General features: G+C 33.9%; 1 protein-coding gene and 1 long non-coding RNA gene across 2 annotated transcripts; one reads left to right on the top strand and one right to left on the bottom strand.

The window, feature by feature from the left end:
* The first annotated feature begins 7,504 nt into the window (after positions 1-7,504).
* On the top strand, positions 7,505-9,631 carry LOC113692339 (2-oxoglutarate-dependent dioxygenase 19-like). Its single transcript, XM_027210736.2, has 4 exons — positions 7,505-7,805; positions 8,028-8,272; positions 8,787-9,114; positions 9,275-9,631. The coding sequence occupies exons 1-4, from the start codon at positions 7,590-7,592 to the stop codon at positions 9,515-9,517; spliced, it is 1,032 nt and encodes a 343-aa protein (XP_027066537.1). The 5' UTR covers positions 7,505-7,589; the 3' UTR covers positions 9,518-9,631.
* Positions 9,219-10,429, bottom strand: LOC140008567 (uncharacterized). Its single transcript, XR_011816059.1, has 2 exons — positions 10,172-10,429; positions 9,219-9,973 (listed from the first exon to the last, which is right to left on the bottom strand). It is a non-coding gene; the product is annotated as an uncharacterized lncRNA (long non-coding RNA).
* Between the last annotated feature and the right edge of the window lie 3,515 nt (positions 10,430-13,944).

Raw genomic sequence — 13,944 nt, 5'->3', positions numbered from 1 at the left:
CTGCAGGTGGTTGCACTACCTACTGTTGATTATTGCCATTATTTCTGTTTTCCTCAGCCATTTCTTCATCGTCAGAATTGCTTGACTCAACTATTTCTAAGGTAATATGAAATCCTAGTGAAAGATAGTTGCAAAGTTTGTTTTTGCAAGCGAGTTTGCTTCCTCAAATACTTTGCAGTTTTTTCAATTTTTGGATCAAAATCCAAATCGCCTTTTTGAAATTGGGTCATACACCAATCACATAAGCAAGAAAAATCAAAACTAAAAGTGAAGAACTACAAGCAAAATAAGATAAAAAATAAAATAAAAAATACCAAAGTAGAAAAATTAAGCGTCGTTCCCTGGCAACTGTGCTAAAAGCTTGATCGACAAATTCCTGCAAATGCATAGGGTCAATTGTAGTAATAATTTACTTGGAGTATTTCAAGGTCGAACCCACATGGATGAGTTAATTTTCTACTTTAATTATTCTAACAAAATAACAAAATTATAATTTAAGGAGTGTATTTTCTAAGCAATAAAAGAAACAATCAATTTAAATAAAGTAGTGGTGAGAAAACAATAGACGTGAGTCTAGGGTTTTAGGTTTAATTTAGAATTTGAATCAATTATCTAGTTAATTTCTTACCAAGTTATGAATGCATCACACAACTATATTTTAGACCACCTCTTGATGCATCTAAAGTGTGTTTAATTAAATCCTATGCCTCTCTTGATGGTTATAAGAGTTCAATTGAACCCATTAAGATTCCCAGTGACATAGGTGCATCACACATACCCCAACTTACTCTCGTGATTAGTCTCTATGTGTTTATCTGTCTAGTACACGGTTGTATTTCTTTTCTCAATTTGATACAAACCCAACATTAATGTTCATGGTAATCATGCATAAACACGCATTAAGAACAAGATAAATAAATCATAGTAAAAGGCAAGAAATTAAACTAGAAAAATTAATCAAATTCTTTCATTAAAATTCTAACCCTAGGAACAATTTAGTTCAACATGATTTAGAGGTTAAAACCACGAATTCAAAAAGTTGCTACAAAGATAAGAGAAAGAGTAAGAAAACTTCTCAGTTACTTGCTCCAATCTTCTCTTTGCGCGCTCCTTGATTCGCCTCCATTTGATCTTGATCTCTCAAGAATAAATTATAAAAAGATGTTAAACTAGGATAGACTAATGTTTTTTACCCTAAAAATGACCTAAAGAACCCCTATTTATAGTTTCTTGAAGATATATCCTAAACAGGGTAGGAATAGGCTCTATTGGACTCAAAAAATCGTATTTTTGCACATTTATGCGATGAAGACCAGGCCAATGTTTGGTGCTGGTCATTGGACTAAGCACAAAGCATAAAAGGGTCTAGAGATGTTCGGCGTGAAGTCATTTGTGAAGTCCGGCGCTGAACATGGATCCGCCAGTGGATCCGTACCGGTCAGCACGTGGATCACTTTTGAAAGCCTCAAAACTCCATCAAATAGGTAGAATCAATTCTTTCTAAAAATACAAAAGTTGTAGTTCTTTGAATAGACTTTCCAACACCACAAGAATCAAGTTATTTAAAAGTCTGGGCACTGAGATATGCCTAAAATACTGAGACCTGGTTGCAAAAGCATCACAGCACAACTAGACTTCAGTAATTTGGATTTTTGACTATGAAAACTTGAGAATTAGACTTTGATATCTCATAAAGAATTCTCAGAGCTTCGAACTGAATCAAGAATCATCTCAATTAGATTTGTGTAGCTTAAGTTATCACCAAAATACTGAAATGTGTCAATCCTGCCAAACCCATTCCTCTTGACTTTTTTCCTCTTTCATTGCTTCTTCATACCATGTTTTTTTATTCATTTTCACTTCAACTGAGCTTTTCACTTATTAGAACAATATACAAGCAAAATTAAGTAATTTCTATACAAAATAAAGCTCAAATAACATGGTTACCTAGCAACTTTTACCTATAAACACACTACAATTTACACCCTATCTGTAGAGGTACAATTAAGTTAATTTGCTTGAACATTTCATGTATTAAATGAACTAGATTTACATCTTTACCATGAGACTAAGGAAGACTAGGCTAGTTAATATCATACATCATGAGAATGAGTTTTGATTACTGTTGGAAATAAATCCCTAGTTAGTAAAAAGTAGTAAAAAGAGGTAAATTTATTTACTTGTATTTTTAGACCATTACAATGGATTCTACACCCTTAAACTTTAGTTTTGGTGCATTTTCTCCATTTATTTTTCTATACAAGTTAATTTAGAATATTAATTAGTGAAATAATTGCTTTTTATTGCTTTTAATTTGATATTAGTCTAGATAATAGAGCAAACTAAAGACCTTGTACTTGTTTAATAGTGATGAGCGAGCATATGCATATAATAATTTAACTCATTTTACAGTCAAGCTTTGCATTTCTAAAATTTTAAATACCCCACATGCGATTTTCTACAAGTATATAGGTTGTGATTGAGTATAGGATATTAAGGGTGGAATCCACAGGAAAGATTGTCAATTACCGATGGTTTTTGAACTCCTTTATTATTTAAGCTATTACAAGTGCAAAAATTAAATCTACACTATAAACATGAAACAAAAGTAATAAAAGTAACAATAGAAAGCTCCTAGAGCTATGGAATGTCTCACTACTCTTACAAGTGAAATTATCGGTTAATTGAATGTTATTATCTTGGCTCGTTACGATGTAATTTCCTAATACATATGAAACCTACTCTCATAGTGAATCACCTATACTTATAACTAAGTCATACCTACTCTCATGGTTATGAAATTAATTTACAACCTCATTTCTTCTATAACATTAGATGAAACAAGTCACTAAAGCCACATAAATACACCTCTACTCTTGTGAGTGTACTCCCTACGTTTAACACTTTCTTGAACTAGTGTTAAATTTCAACTCTCATTGCAAACTTAATACCTTAAGATTTTCACAATTAATGGCCAGTTAATCATGATTAGATAAGCAAAAGTGTTAAATAACTTGTTCAAAATAATATCATCAAATAACCAATTAAACATCAATAACAAATTATAGAAAGTTCATCCATAACTCAAGCCATAAACTTTAGTAAAACATGAAGAGAATGAAAGAAAATACCATACTTGTATTATAGTTAAACATGAACTCAAATACAAAAAAGAAAGTGATAGGAGAGAAGTCACCTTTGTCACATGAGTTTCAATTCTCCATCTTGTTCCTTAATATTCATCCAAATCTAGCTACAAATACAAGATAGATAAACTACACTAATTATACTATACTAATGAACTAAGAAAAACTAGTGAAGACTACATTTTTGGTAGTGTCTTTAGCCTTCCAAAGTTATGAAAAATGTTCTCTAAGACACCTATTTATAGAGAAATTCAAGCAACAAATGAGTTGTTAAAGTTAGTGCTAGTTGTGTCTTGAGATTCCCAAAAGTTGTTTCTCCAAAATTTCAAAATGCCTCTTTCACTTTCCAGCTAAAATCCATTCAGAAAATTGGTTCAAAAGTAGTGGGAAAGAACCGCAAGTTGAAGTGCAACTAATTCCAACTGTAAAGCAGCAAAAATACGTATATGCACCATCAAAACATGGGCTAAGGTCGTGTATTGGGTCACGAATTGTCCTCTCGTGCAGGTTTTCTCATTTCTAATCAGTCTTCAACTTTGCTCCATATTTGCACCAAATTCCACTGATATTTTTTTGACGATAGAAGCTGAACTAGCTCTTGTATAAAACATGAAAGTTGTAACCTTTGAGTTAGCTTTCCAACGCTTTAAGAATAATCCAATTTGGAGTTCTGTATACTAAGAAATTACCAAAATAACTTTGACTAGTCAAAACCTTGTTTTAGTTTTTGACAACAGAAATGACCAACTATATTCTGACATTTTGACTAGGAAATTCATGAACGATTTTGATATCTCACAATAATTATAGAGATACGTGTTAGTTTCAAAATGTCTCAAGAATTACCTCAATCTGATACTTATAGCTCGAGATATAGTCGAAATACCAACAGATGTTAAAACTGTCAAACTCCCTTTCTTTTATACTTGATTGCATTTCATCTTATGATCATTTTGCACTTCATATTCTCTTTAAATCATCAGCATACATCCAAATATCTTTTCAATTCATTCCATTTGATAATTGAATGATTGAAACCTACAAAATATAAAGTTTTTATTATTTTAATTCATAGAAATGCAATTTTTCACACTTTGAATCACAAAATGTAAACTTCACTAGAAACCTAATTAATTAGCTATAAAAATGACTAAAGCAGACCAAAACTAAATAATAAAATACACTTAAATCACTCAAAATACAAACTTATCAGTTCTCTATGCCCAAGTTACCATTGAAACATGGGACATTGACCTTTAACTTGAATTCCTTTAGTTCCAGCAATCAACGTTGAAAACCTCTTTGATTGCAGTTCTCGCAGCCAAAAGCAAGAACTATCCCGTTCTCAGACGAGTCACCCTTATATTCCTTGTCTCTATGAGGATTATCATTGGTCCGATCTCTACATGGATTTGGTTGTTTCACATTGACGAGGTCTGGTCAAGAGGCACTCTCCCATCTCGATCACCTTGCTGATTTTGTCCCCAGTTGTCTGGCAAACCCAAGTGTTGAATCAGCATGTCAAGGTCTCCTTGCACACAAGTAAAATGAGTTTCAAAGTCATTGAAATGACTTCAGAAATTGTTGCAAACACACTCCAAATGATCCAAATGTTCATTTTGAATCTGCACTTCAGTTTTAGAGACAGAAGATCCATAACTGGATTTGTTAACAGCCATTGATATAATTTAGGAATAGGAGAAACCTGCTATGGTACCAACTGATGCAAAAGCGGGTAGAAATTATTTCACAAATGATTCCCGAAGGAAACAAAGGAGCGATTCATGATCAACTCTTGAGAAAATTCACAAGAATCTTAAATCTTGAAGGAACTTGAGAGAAATTGGCAAAAACCAAGATAATTTTATTAAAGTTGATAAAAGTCTAATAAACAAAGCCTTAATACATCCCTATGTATAAGCAACAAAGTCTAATTGAAAAAGGATATGAAATTACAATCAAAATGGAAAAGAATTTAAAAATAAAAATTGAAACGGACAATGGCCGACGTTGGATATGGCGCTGGTTTTGAGACCAATTATCGTCAGACAACAACCACACGAAGTCTGGTGCCGGTGATGAAGTCAGCTGCACGTGACATGCTTCTTTCCTCCCTTTGCTCGATCCATTTTGTCCTGAAATGTCCTACCAATGTGTTCCACATCAATATTGCTTTCAAGGCATTCGATGAAACTTGTTCCGGAAAGATGTGTACCTCATTTTGCTTTTATTCTGAGGCTATTATTTGGAGGTAATCTGAGTAAGTCAGATTAAGTGGATGGGACATCTTAGAAGAAGTTGATGGTGTTCTCTTCATGCAGAAGGATCTAGGATGAATGTATTCATCACCGTTTTCATGTTTAACTTTGTATGTGTTTTGTCTAATTCTTATAACATGTGCCTTTGCTAGTGTTTTTCTTTTTTGTTTCATATGCCATTACTTTCATCGACACTATCCAATATGTCGCCAACCTTTTGTCCTTTACATCTTAGATTTATGCCTTTCCATTTCCATAGAGCATATATAATAGTCTTGAAGACTATAATGACTTCATGACATTTAGAAAGAAAAAGATTTACCAAAAAGGAAAAAGAAAAAACTTGATGACTTTTCTGGGCTAGAATGATTTTTAAAACAAAAATTGATAAACCTACAACGGTAGGTGCTAGGAAACAAAAATGGAAATCTAATACAAGGACCAACGTTTATTACTTCATTTATATGGTACAAGTGTACTAGATCTTCTCTTGATTTTTTTTATTTTGAGAATTTAGAATTTTCTCCGAAAATAGTGACGTTAGATCTTAAGGCCTTTGTGTTTGAGGGACTGCAGTCGGTGCCCGGTGATGGAAGGCGTTTAGAAAATGTTCGCCAATTATATTCTTTAATTTGAAGGTGTACCGTATACGTGGGCAGCTCATGCACCAGTAAAGACGGTATGATCCTAGAAAGTGAAAGCAAATAAATTGATTTCATCAGAGGAGCTATAGTCTTCTAGTGTACTTGACGTGGACATGGTGGGTTCATACTTTGATCAAAGTTGGCAATGGGACACCAAATCGTAGAATTTTTACCGGTACTGCTATTGAGCTATGTTGCTTCTGAACTCAAATAAAAAAGTTAGGTTGCTTCTAGAAGGGGTATACGCAGAGACCTGCCAATTCAAAATCAGGAGGCACGAAAAGCAACTTTAAGTCTTTGACGTATATAGTGGGGAATCGGATACAATTATGTGATTGTTGTATATTATACATGATTTTGTGTATATTTATATTTTTTTTGTTGTATATATCTATTTTGAGACAAAATATTTATTTTAATTTTCATTACACTATATTCTAATTCAGTTGTACTACATTTAAACTTTTGTTATATTATATTCTGAAGAAAGAAACGAGAATATCTTGAGCCATGGAAATTTGAGACGAGTTTAAATATATTAATTTCTTAAGGAATTCGATAGCATACAAGTTTCTGAAGCGCAACACATGAGTGATAGATACAGGATTTGAAAGCTGTTGATCATGCTGTCAATTTTTTGGTTTTTCTTGCTTGGAGAAAAAGCCCAATATTCAAGCACGCCTTTGTTGGCCAGAATTGCTCTACAATCTCAGTTCCTTACAAAATTTCTTCTACCAGCTTGACGACCCCGGCAAAAGAAAGAATGTGACGTCTAAGGTAGATGAAACTAGTAAAATTACTTCTACCAGCTTGATGACCCCGGCAATGCCAGGAGGAAAAAAAGCCACGTCTAAGGAGAATGAGAGACCCAAGCATTCTATCCTTGTCACTAAACCAAGAAAGTCCTCCTAACCACCGGGATTGGTCCACCGGTCAGAAAAAAACTCCTAACGCTCTCTTCCCTACCAGGTATCCTAGATTTGACGGTTGGAAGTAGAAATAATACGGAGAAGGATGGCAGGTCAAAAAAAAAAAGGCCCTTATAGTGACAAAGTAAAGAAACAAAACTCTTAAAGGAAATGATCGATACGATATTTTCTTGAGTTTGATCAACTATCACACCATTATAACCAAAAGACCCGCAGCTACTAGGATACATCATACAAGTGAGCTCATTGTCTCTGATTCCCTACAAAATTTTTAGCAGTTTTTTCTTTGTTAAGTAACCTTCCGTCTCGGCCATCTATAATTATCAATGTCTAGAATTCTAGATGAACCTTAGTGCTCAAAGCTGAAAAGTGAAAAGTGGGAATTGCTGACTAGGGAGGTGTTGTGCTCCGTTATTGACTAGGCAGGTGTCATGTTCTCCTGTCTCAGGGACTTTCCAAAATCCTGCACGCTTGAGAGTCAAATTGCTGGAGCGCTTGACACTGTATAAATAGGTACACATTCTCCATTCATGCCTGCCACTCACACTCAAATCTCCCCATCTCAATTGCCATTATTCCAGCTTTTCTTGCCAATAGCTACCATCCAGAAAAATGGCAAGTATTAAAACCCTTGTTCAATCACAAGACCTCAAGTCCCTCCCTTCTGAATTTGCTCATTTTAAGGATACCCAAGAATCCATCCGAACGGGACCTGAAGTTTCAGTTCCCGTCATTGACTTTTCGCTGCTCAGCTCAACAGATCCTGATGAACGTGCCAAAGTCATCCTAGACCTTGGTAAAGCCTGCGAGGAATGGGGCTTCTTCTTGGTAATCAACCAACTTTCTTCTCCATTGAACTCATTAGCATTAATCGAGAATCTAGCTTTATATGTATGTGTGTATGTATGCATGCATGCATGCTCCTTAAGAATTAATATCCAAACGAATGCTTTCTTCTGAGAGTTGTGCTTGTTGTACCAATGCTCTTTGCATATGCTAGTTATGGTTTTACAACGTTTGGTTGACGTGCATGAGTATCCATCCATGCAGGTGGTAAATCATGGCATACCGGAAAACCTAATCAGCGCATTGTTTAATGTGTGTAATGAGTTTTTCGATATGCCAGAGAAGGAGAAGTTGCAGTTCGAAAACAAACATCCTTTATATCCAGTCATGGTCAGATCTGGCACCATTGATGGCAATGATTGCAACCAGAAAGTCAAGTTATGGAGGGATTATTTGAGGTTTTTCGTGCATCCAGAGTATCACTGTCCCACTAAACCCAAAGCGTTGAGGTAGAGATGTTCCTTCTTTCTACTCTTAATAATATATGTAAACGCGCTCATTATGCATCAAGAAAGCAGTTTGCTGGCTGCACTTGATAATTTGTTCAACTTCAGAACACTTAGCCTCCCGTTGCTTGGGATGATGGTGAATGGAAGATGGAAATGTAAATTTCATTCCTAGATTATGATCCTTCAACGATTCATTTCTAACATTTGATCAACCTCCGATAGATTAACAAAGTTTTTTGGGCTCTTTGCTCATCAAGCATGTAGTATATTCCGGGTGTCCGTGAATGTGAGCCATATCAAGTGCTTGTACAACTACACTAGTTTTTTCTTCTTAGTTCATTTTAGCGGGGGTGTGGGATTTAAGAAATGAGAATAGAGAAAATAAGATTCAAATTCAAAATCTCTAAATTGTGGAGTTTCAATTTTAGTCATTAGACTAATGTATCGTTGCACTCGTATTACTACACTAATTTTTTGCTAATAAAAAAAATCCTCGGCTCCACTATTATTGTAGTGATATTGTCCTGGAATATTCTCGGAGAACCCGAGATTTGGCAAAGAAATTACTTGGAGGGATATCACAAAGCCTTGGCCTGGAAGAAGATTATATTGAGAAAGCCATGGAATTGGACTCAAGTACTCAAATCTTTGCCGCAAACTACTATCCTCCCTGTCCTCAGCCTGAATTAGCAATAGGCATTCCACCCCACACAGATCCTGGCCTCTTGACCTTTCTCCTTCAGAATGGAGTAGAAGGCCTTGAGATACAGAATAAGGGAAAGTGGTTTCAGCTTACTGGCATTCCAGGCGCCATTTTTGTCAACACTGCGGACCAGCTCGAGGTAAGTTTGAACTATATATATATATATATATATATATATATATATATGTATATAGTTTAAACATGTAGACATATATTTAAGGAAAAAATTAAGTACCACGTGAATCAATCAGAAAGAAAAGACTGATTTTTTACTTGTGAATTTCATTTGTCGTTACCAGATAATGAGCAACGGAAAGTACAAGAGCGTTTGGCACAGAGCTGTTTTGAATAACAAAAAGACAAGAATGTCCTTGGTGGTGGCCAACGGTCCATCACCCGACACCATTGTCACCCCTGCTCCACAGCTACTGCGTGAAACTCCAGCCGCTTATGGTCCAATGAAGTACATGGAATATGTGCAAGTGCAACGAAGTTCCAGACTTAATCAGAAACCCACCTTGGATCAACTTAAGTTGCACTAATTGCATGTCCTGTATATAATAACGAGCTACAAATTATCTTTGTTTCGGGGGCCTGTTTCGTGCGCTCCTGTATGGCTCTACCAAACTATATATCCAATTACATGACTTAATCTACTATTTGTCCTCCCTACTTAGAAGATGAACAACTATAGAATGAAACGTGACTACAAATCAATATTTATTTTTTGATAAAATATAATATTTCATTCCATGAAATGTGCACTGTTGGAAAAAATTACATTAAACATAGCATAGTCATGGTTCAAAGATCTGACCGAGTCATCACTAGATTGGAGGACTCCGGCCCGTGCCCAGTCCACGTTGCCACGGTGACGGAAGACTTGCCGAGAACTCTGACAAACTCAGTCGACTTGAATTGAATCATCTCTGAGTTGTCCAAAAATGGACGAGTCATCTGATCCATCCTAGATCAATTCGGATCCGATCAAAAATCAACTAGAAAAGTGAAAAAAGAATAAAAGACTCATCAGACAATTATAAAGAAAAATGCAAAAATAAGAAGATGAATCAAACAACAGTGAAAATCGATTGGACAAAATAGAAAAATACAAAAAAAAAAAAAATAGAAAGAAAAAGTGTGAACTAGCGTAACAAATAAACAAGTGAGGAGAGAAGGAGAGAGGGAAAACATACCAACAAAATTTGGATTTGGGAAGATGAAATTGGGTTATGGATGTGGTTGTTTAAAGTCTAAAATAGAGAAGACTGGGACGGGGACAAGCCGGGGAAGAAGGGGAAAGTAAAGCACTCTACAGGTCCTGACTTTGATAGTTTGACTTCGTCCGACCACTTGGAGTGTCCAAGTGGTCATCGTTATTATGTACATTAGGCTTGCCCCATTAGTCTTTGTCAGACTTTTTTTCTTTTTGTATCTCTAATATAAAATTTGAATTGTTTCTCTGGACTAGATTTAAAATTTTCATAGGTAATTCCATGCTTCTTAATTTTTAAGTCATTTGACTTTGAAAACCAAAGCTTCTTAGATATATATTTTTTTAGATTTTTAAATGTTTTAAAATCCAACCAATGGGCTCTTTTTTTTCCAATCTTCAAATTTTGAATTAGAATAAGAAAATCTGTTTCATGACTGCAAAGTCTTTTTAGCTCTAATTCATGCGTTAAGTAGGAGAGAGTACTAATATCCAATGCATCGGTTCCTTTATCCAACAAATCAAGCTTCATCAACACCCCAAATGTCCGCTCACCTGATATGTCCATTTCTCTTGCAAGTTTATAGCATCTTATGTTGCTTTATCTTGATCGGTAGGAGTGCGAACTCGACCCAGTAAAACCTATTTTAAAAAATCAAGTCGATCAGCCAATGAAATGAACTATCTTGATTAGATTATGAATCAATAACTACTTTGTTAGATCTAAAGAGAATCCCTCTATAAAAATCTAGTGGATTGATTATTGGTTTGAAAAAATAAGATGATGTGACTATTTTGTCTTGAACACCATAGGTATCCAAACTAAATATTTGATACAGTTAAAAAAGAACCCACATTCCATCAAGGAACTCCATAAGAGAAGAACAACTTACTTTTATTAATTCATCTCTCAAAATTGTCTTACAATGGAATAGAAAAAATCTAAACTACTAAGACTAATCCAATTCGGACAAGGATTTAGTCATTTATTTCCCTAACTACTTTTAAATGGCTCAAATAGTTCACATAGCTGGCCATATTTATTCACAATAATGACTAACTAACCAACTAAAGAAAAAAAATCAAGCAAAACAAAAGACATCAAAAACCCTAAGATCAGTCCGACGGAAACCCTAATTTTAGTCAGACAAGAATGTGCGAGGAGGTGGCCGGATTGGCATATAGGTTGGCAACTGGATACGAGGCAGAGACAAACCAAGAAGAAAACTTTGCTCCACAGTGATCTGAGATGGATCCCTGATGGGATCCATGAGCGGATTGCCACACGAATCTGCTTCCAGGCTCCAAACAACGTTAACAAACTTAGTTTCTTCTAACTCCATCTTCTTCACGACTTCATATATTTCAATGGAATCTTGAACATCATGGATTGGGGTTGAAAAGGCTCTCAAACATCTTGGCACGAGCTAGTGATGATCTTCCTACTCATATCAAGGAGATATAGCCAGGATGATGTAGTTAGGCTTTTCAACATATGATTCTTACAATTTTGAATAGAAATGCATAAGAATAATTAGCACATTGAAAATATATATAATCAATGTTTATTGTGATTTGAAATACATAATGATTAGTGAAATATCAATTTAGAATTTTACAGTTAACAATAAGGGTGAAAATTTTTTAAAAATACAAACACATATTATTTTCTCAATTTTTTTAAAGAATAGAATTATGTACAATGATATAAATGTACATTTAAAGAATAGAATTATTTTCTCAAATTTCTCATTTTTTTCAAAGAATCTTTATTTTTTCTGAATTTAGAATCTTACAGTGATATAAATGTACTTTGTCATGAGTTTTTTTGGATAAAACAGAAGTTAATATTATTTTTTTTTGGATAAAGCAGAAGTTAATATTATTAATAAACTAGCTAGAAATCATCCAGTACAATTTGCTGGATAAAGAAAGCTGCAATAATGGTAGAAAATACATAGAATATGTCACAGATATATCTCATTTGAAAAATCATTAGATTTAGAAGATTTACAAAATAATAAAGATTACACTGTGAATCACAAATCAACAGATCTGACCAATTGCACAGATTGCTCTATAAATATATGTGCATATTTATTCTCTCAAATCTGCTATCCAACTGATTCAAATTCAAAACTAATACTAAGATCTGACGACAACCCTAGAAATTCCAAATCTAACATATAGATGTGAAAAAACTTTTAGATTAGAGAAAAATATAACAAAAAAAGTTAAACAAAACTCCTACTAGGATATTTTAAGAGAGAAGAAAACTTTTACAAGTAAACACTGGGAGGGACAAAACTCTCACTAGAATACCCTAGGGGAAACTTTATTAAAAATTAAAAAAGAAACAGATGAAAAGGAAGGGAGATCTTAACTTGAGGCCAAGATCTCCCTCTTATGAAGAGGAATGGTGGAAAGAATGTTAACAGTAGAGAGAAGACAAAGAAAACAAGTGGGTAATTGCACATGGTAATGGTGGTCCACTTATCGTGAGGTTATAACATTATTTCTATAAGAAGGATAGATAATGAATTTTAAGATAAATTATATATCTTTTTAGTGAATAATTTATACAGAAACTATGCATTTCACTGAGATCGTGGCAATTCTACTTTGATCGATATGGAACGGTGACAGTAGCGGCTATAATCGCAACTGGGACTGCAACCATTCCTTTGAACCATGGTCACAGATACCACTAAATTTAATAGATTTAGGATTAAAAACAATTTGCTATGACAAATCTGTGCTCTCTCAAGGAAAGATCTTTACCGCCACCCCATAGATGTTGTAAGTCAAAGTGTGTATACCCCAAAGTTAATCAATTTCTAAGGTTTAATATTCACCTAAACTATTTATGTTATTACAAAAGACATCTTTATCATATTAATTGCAAATATATTTATATTTGTATGATAAATCCCTTAGAGTACATCTAATTGATGAAATTATAAGAATTATGATGTCGAGATTCATTTAATTATAGACAATGTTTATTTTTAAATATATCTGGTCAAAGTATTAACAAGATAGAGCATTATTAATATGGTTACACTAGCATATACTATGTTGTTTTTTTTTTCTTTTTGGTAAGAAGTAGTAGATCTCATCTACAATGGTGTGTGAGATACATAAACTAGTATATAAGTACTTGATAAGATGATCAAGTTCACTAGATTGATAAGCATAGAGATATCCTTTAAGTGTCAAAGGATTAATCTCTAAATGATGTTTGTATAATTGATCCTTAGACTTAAGATTATTATTGTATCTTAAGTATGAATAATTATAATTTATTTGATATATGATTGCATCGTAACAGGGAACACTCACATCATTAGTATATGGGTATATACTTAAAGTATGGAAAGATGATGAACAACTTATAAGGATTTACCATCTTCAACTTATAAGGAGTTATCTCATATTTGACAACTTGTAAAAGTATAATTCGGTATTCGTAGCACTGAGTGGAAAAGTCTTAGAAAGTGTTTCTAAGTACTTCTTCATTGAAGTTATATTTTGTTACAAGAAATGAGCATTAATCCCATAAAAGAATAAGCACAACTTATTTCAAAATTAATGCGAGATAAGTTTACTAAAAGGATATTAATTACATGGTTAACATTTATTAAAGGTGAAGTCATCCACTTGACTTTTCTCATTACTTGGGTGATCATGATGCATTACTAGATGCCAATATTAATCTATAAAAATGAGTTGATTGATTATTGGAATCAATGATAA

This window comes from Coffea arabica, chromosome 6c (assembly GCF_036785885.1).
Source record: "Coffea arabica cultivar ET-39 chromosome 6c, Coffea Arabica ET-39 HiFi, whole genome shotgun sequence".
Lineage (NCBI taxonomy): Eukaryota > Viridiplantae > Streptophyta > Magnoliopsida > Gentianales > Rubiaceae > Coffea > Coffea arabica.
Note: the sequence above shows the minus strand (reverse complement) of the source record. Positions and strands in the feature narration are given on the sequence as shown.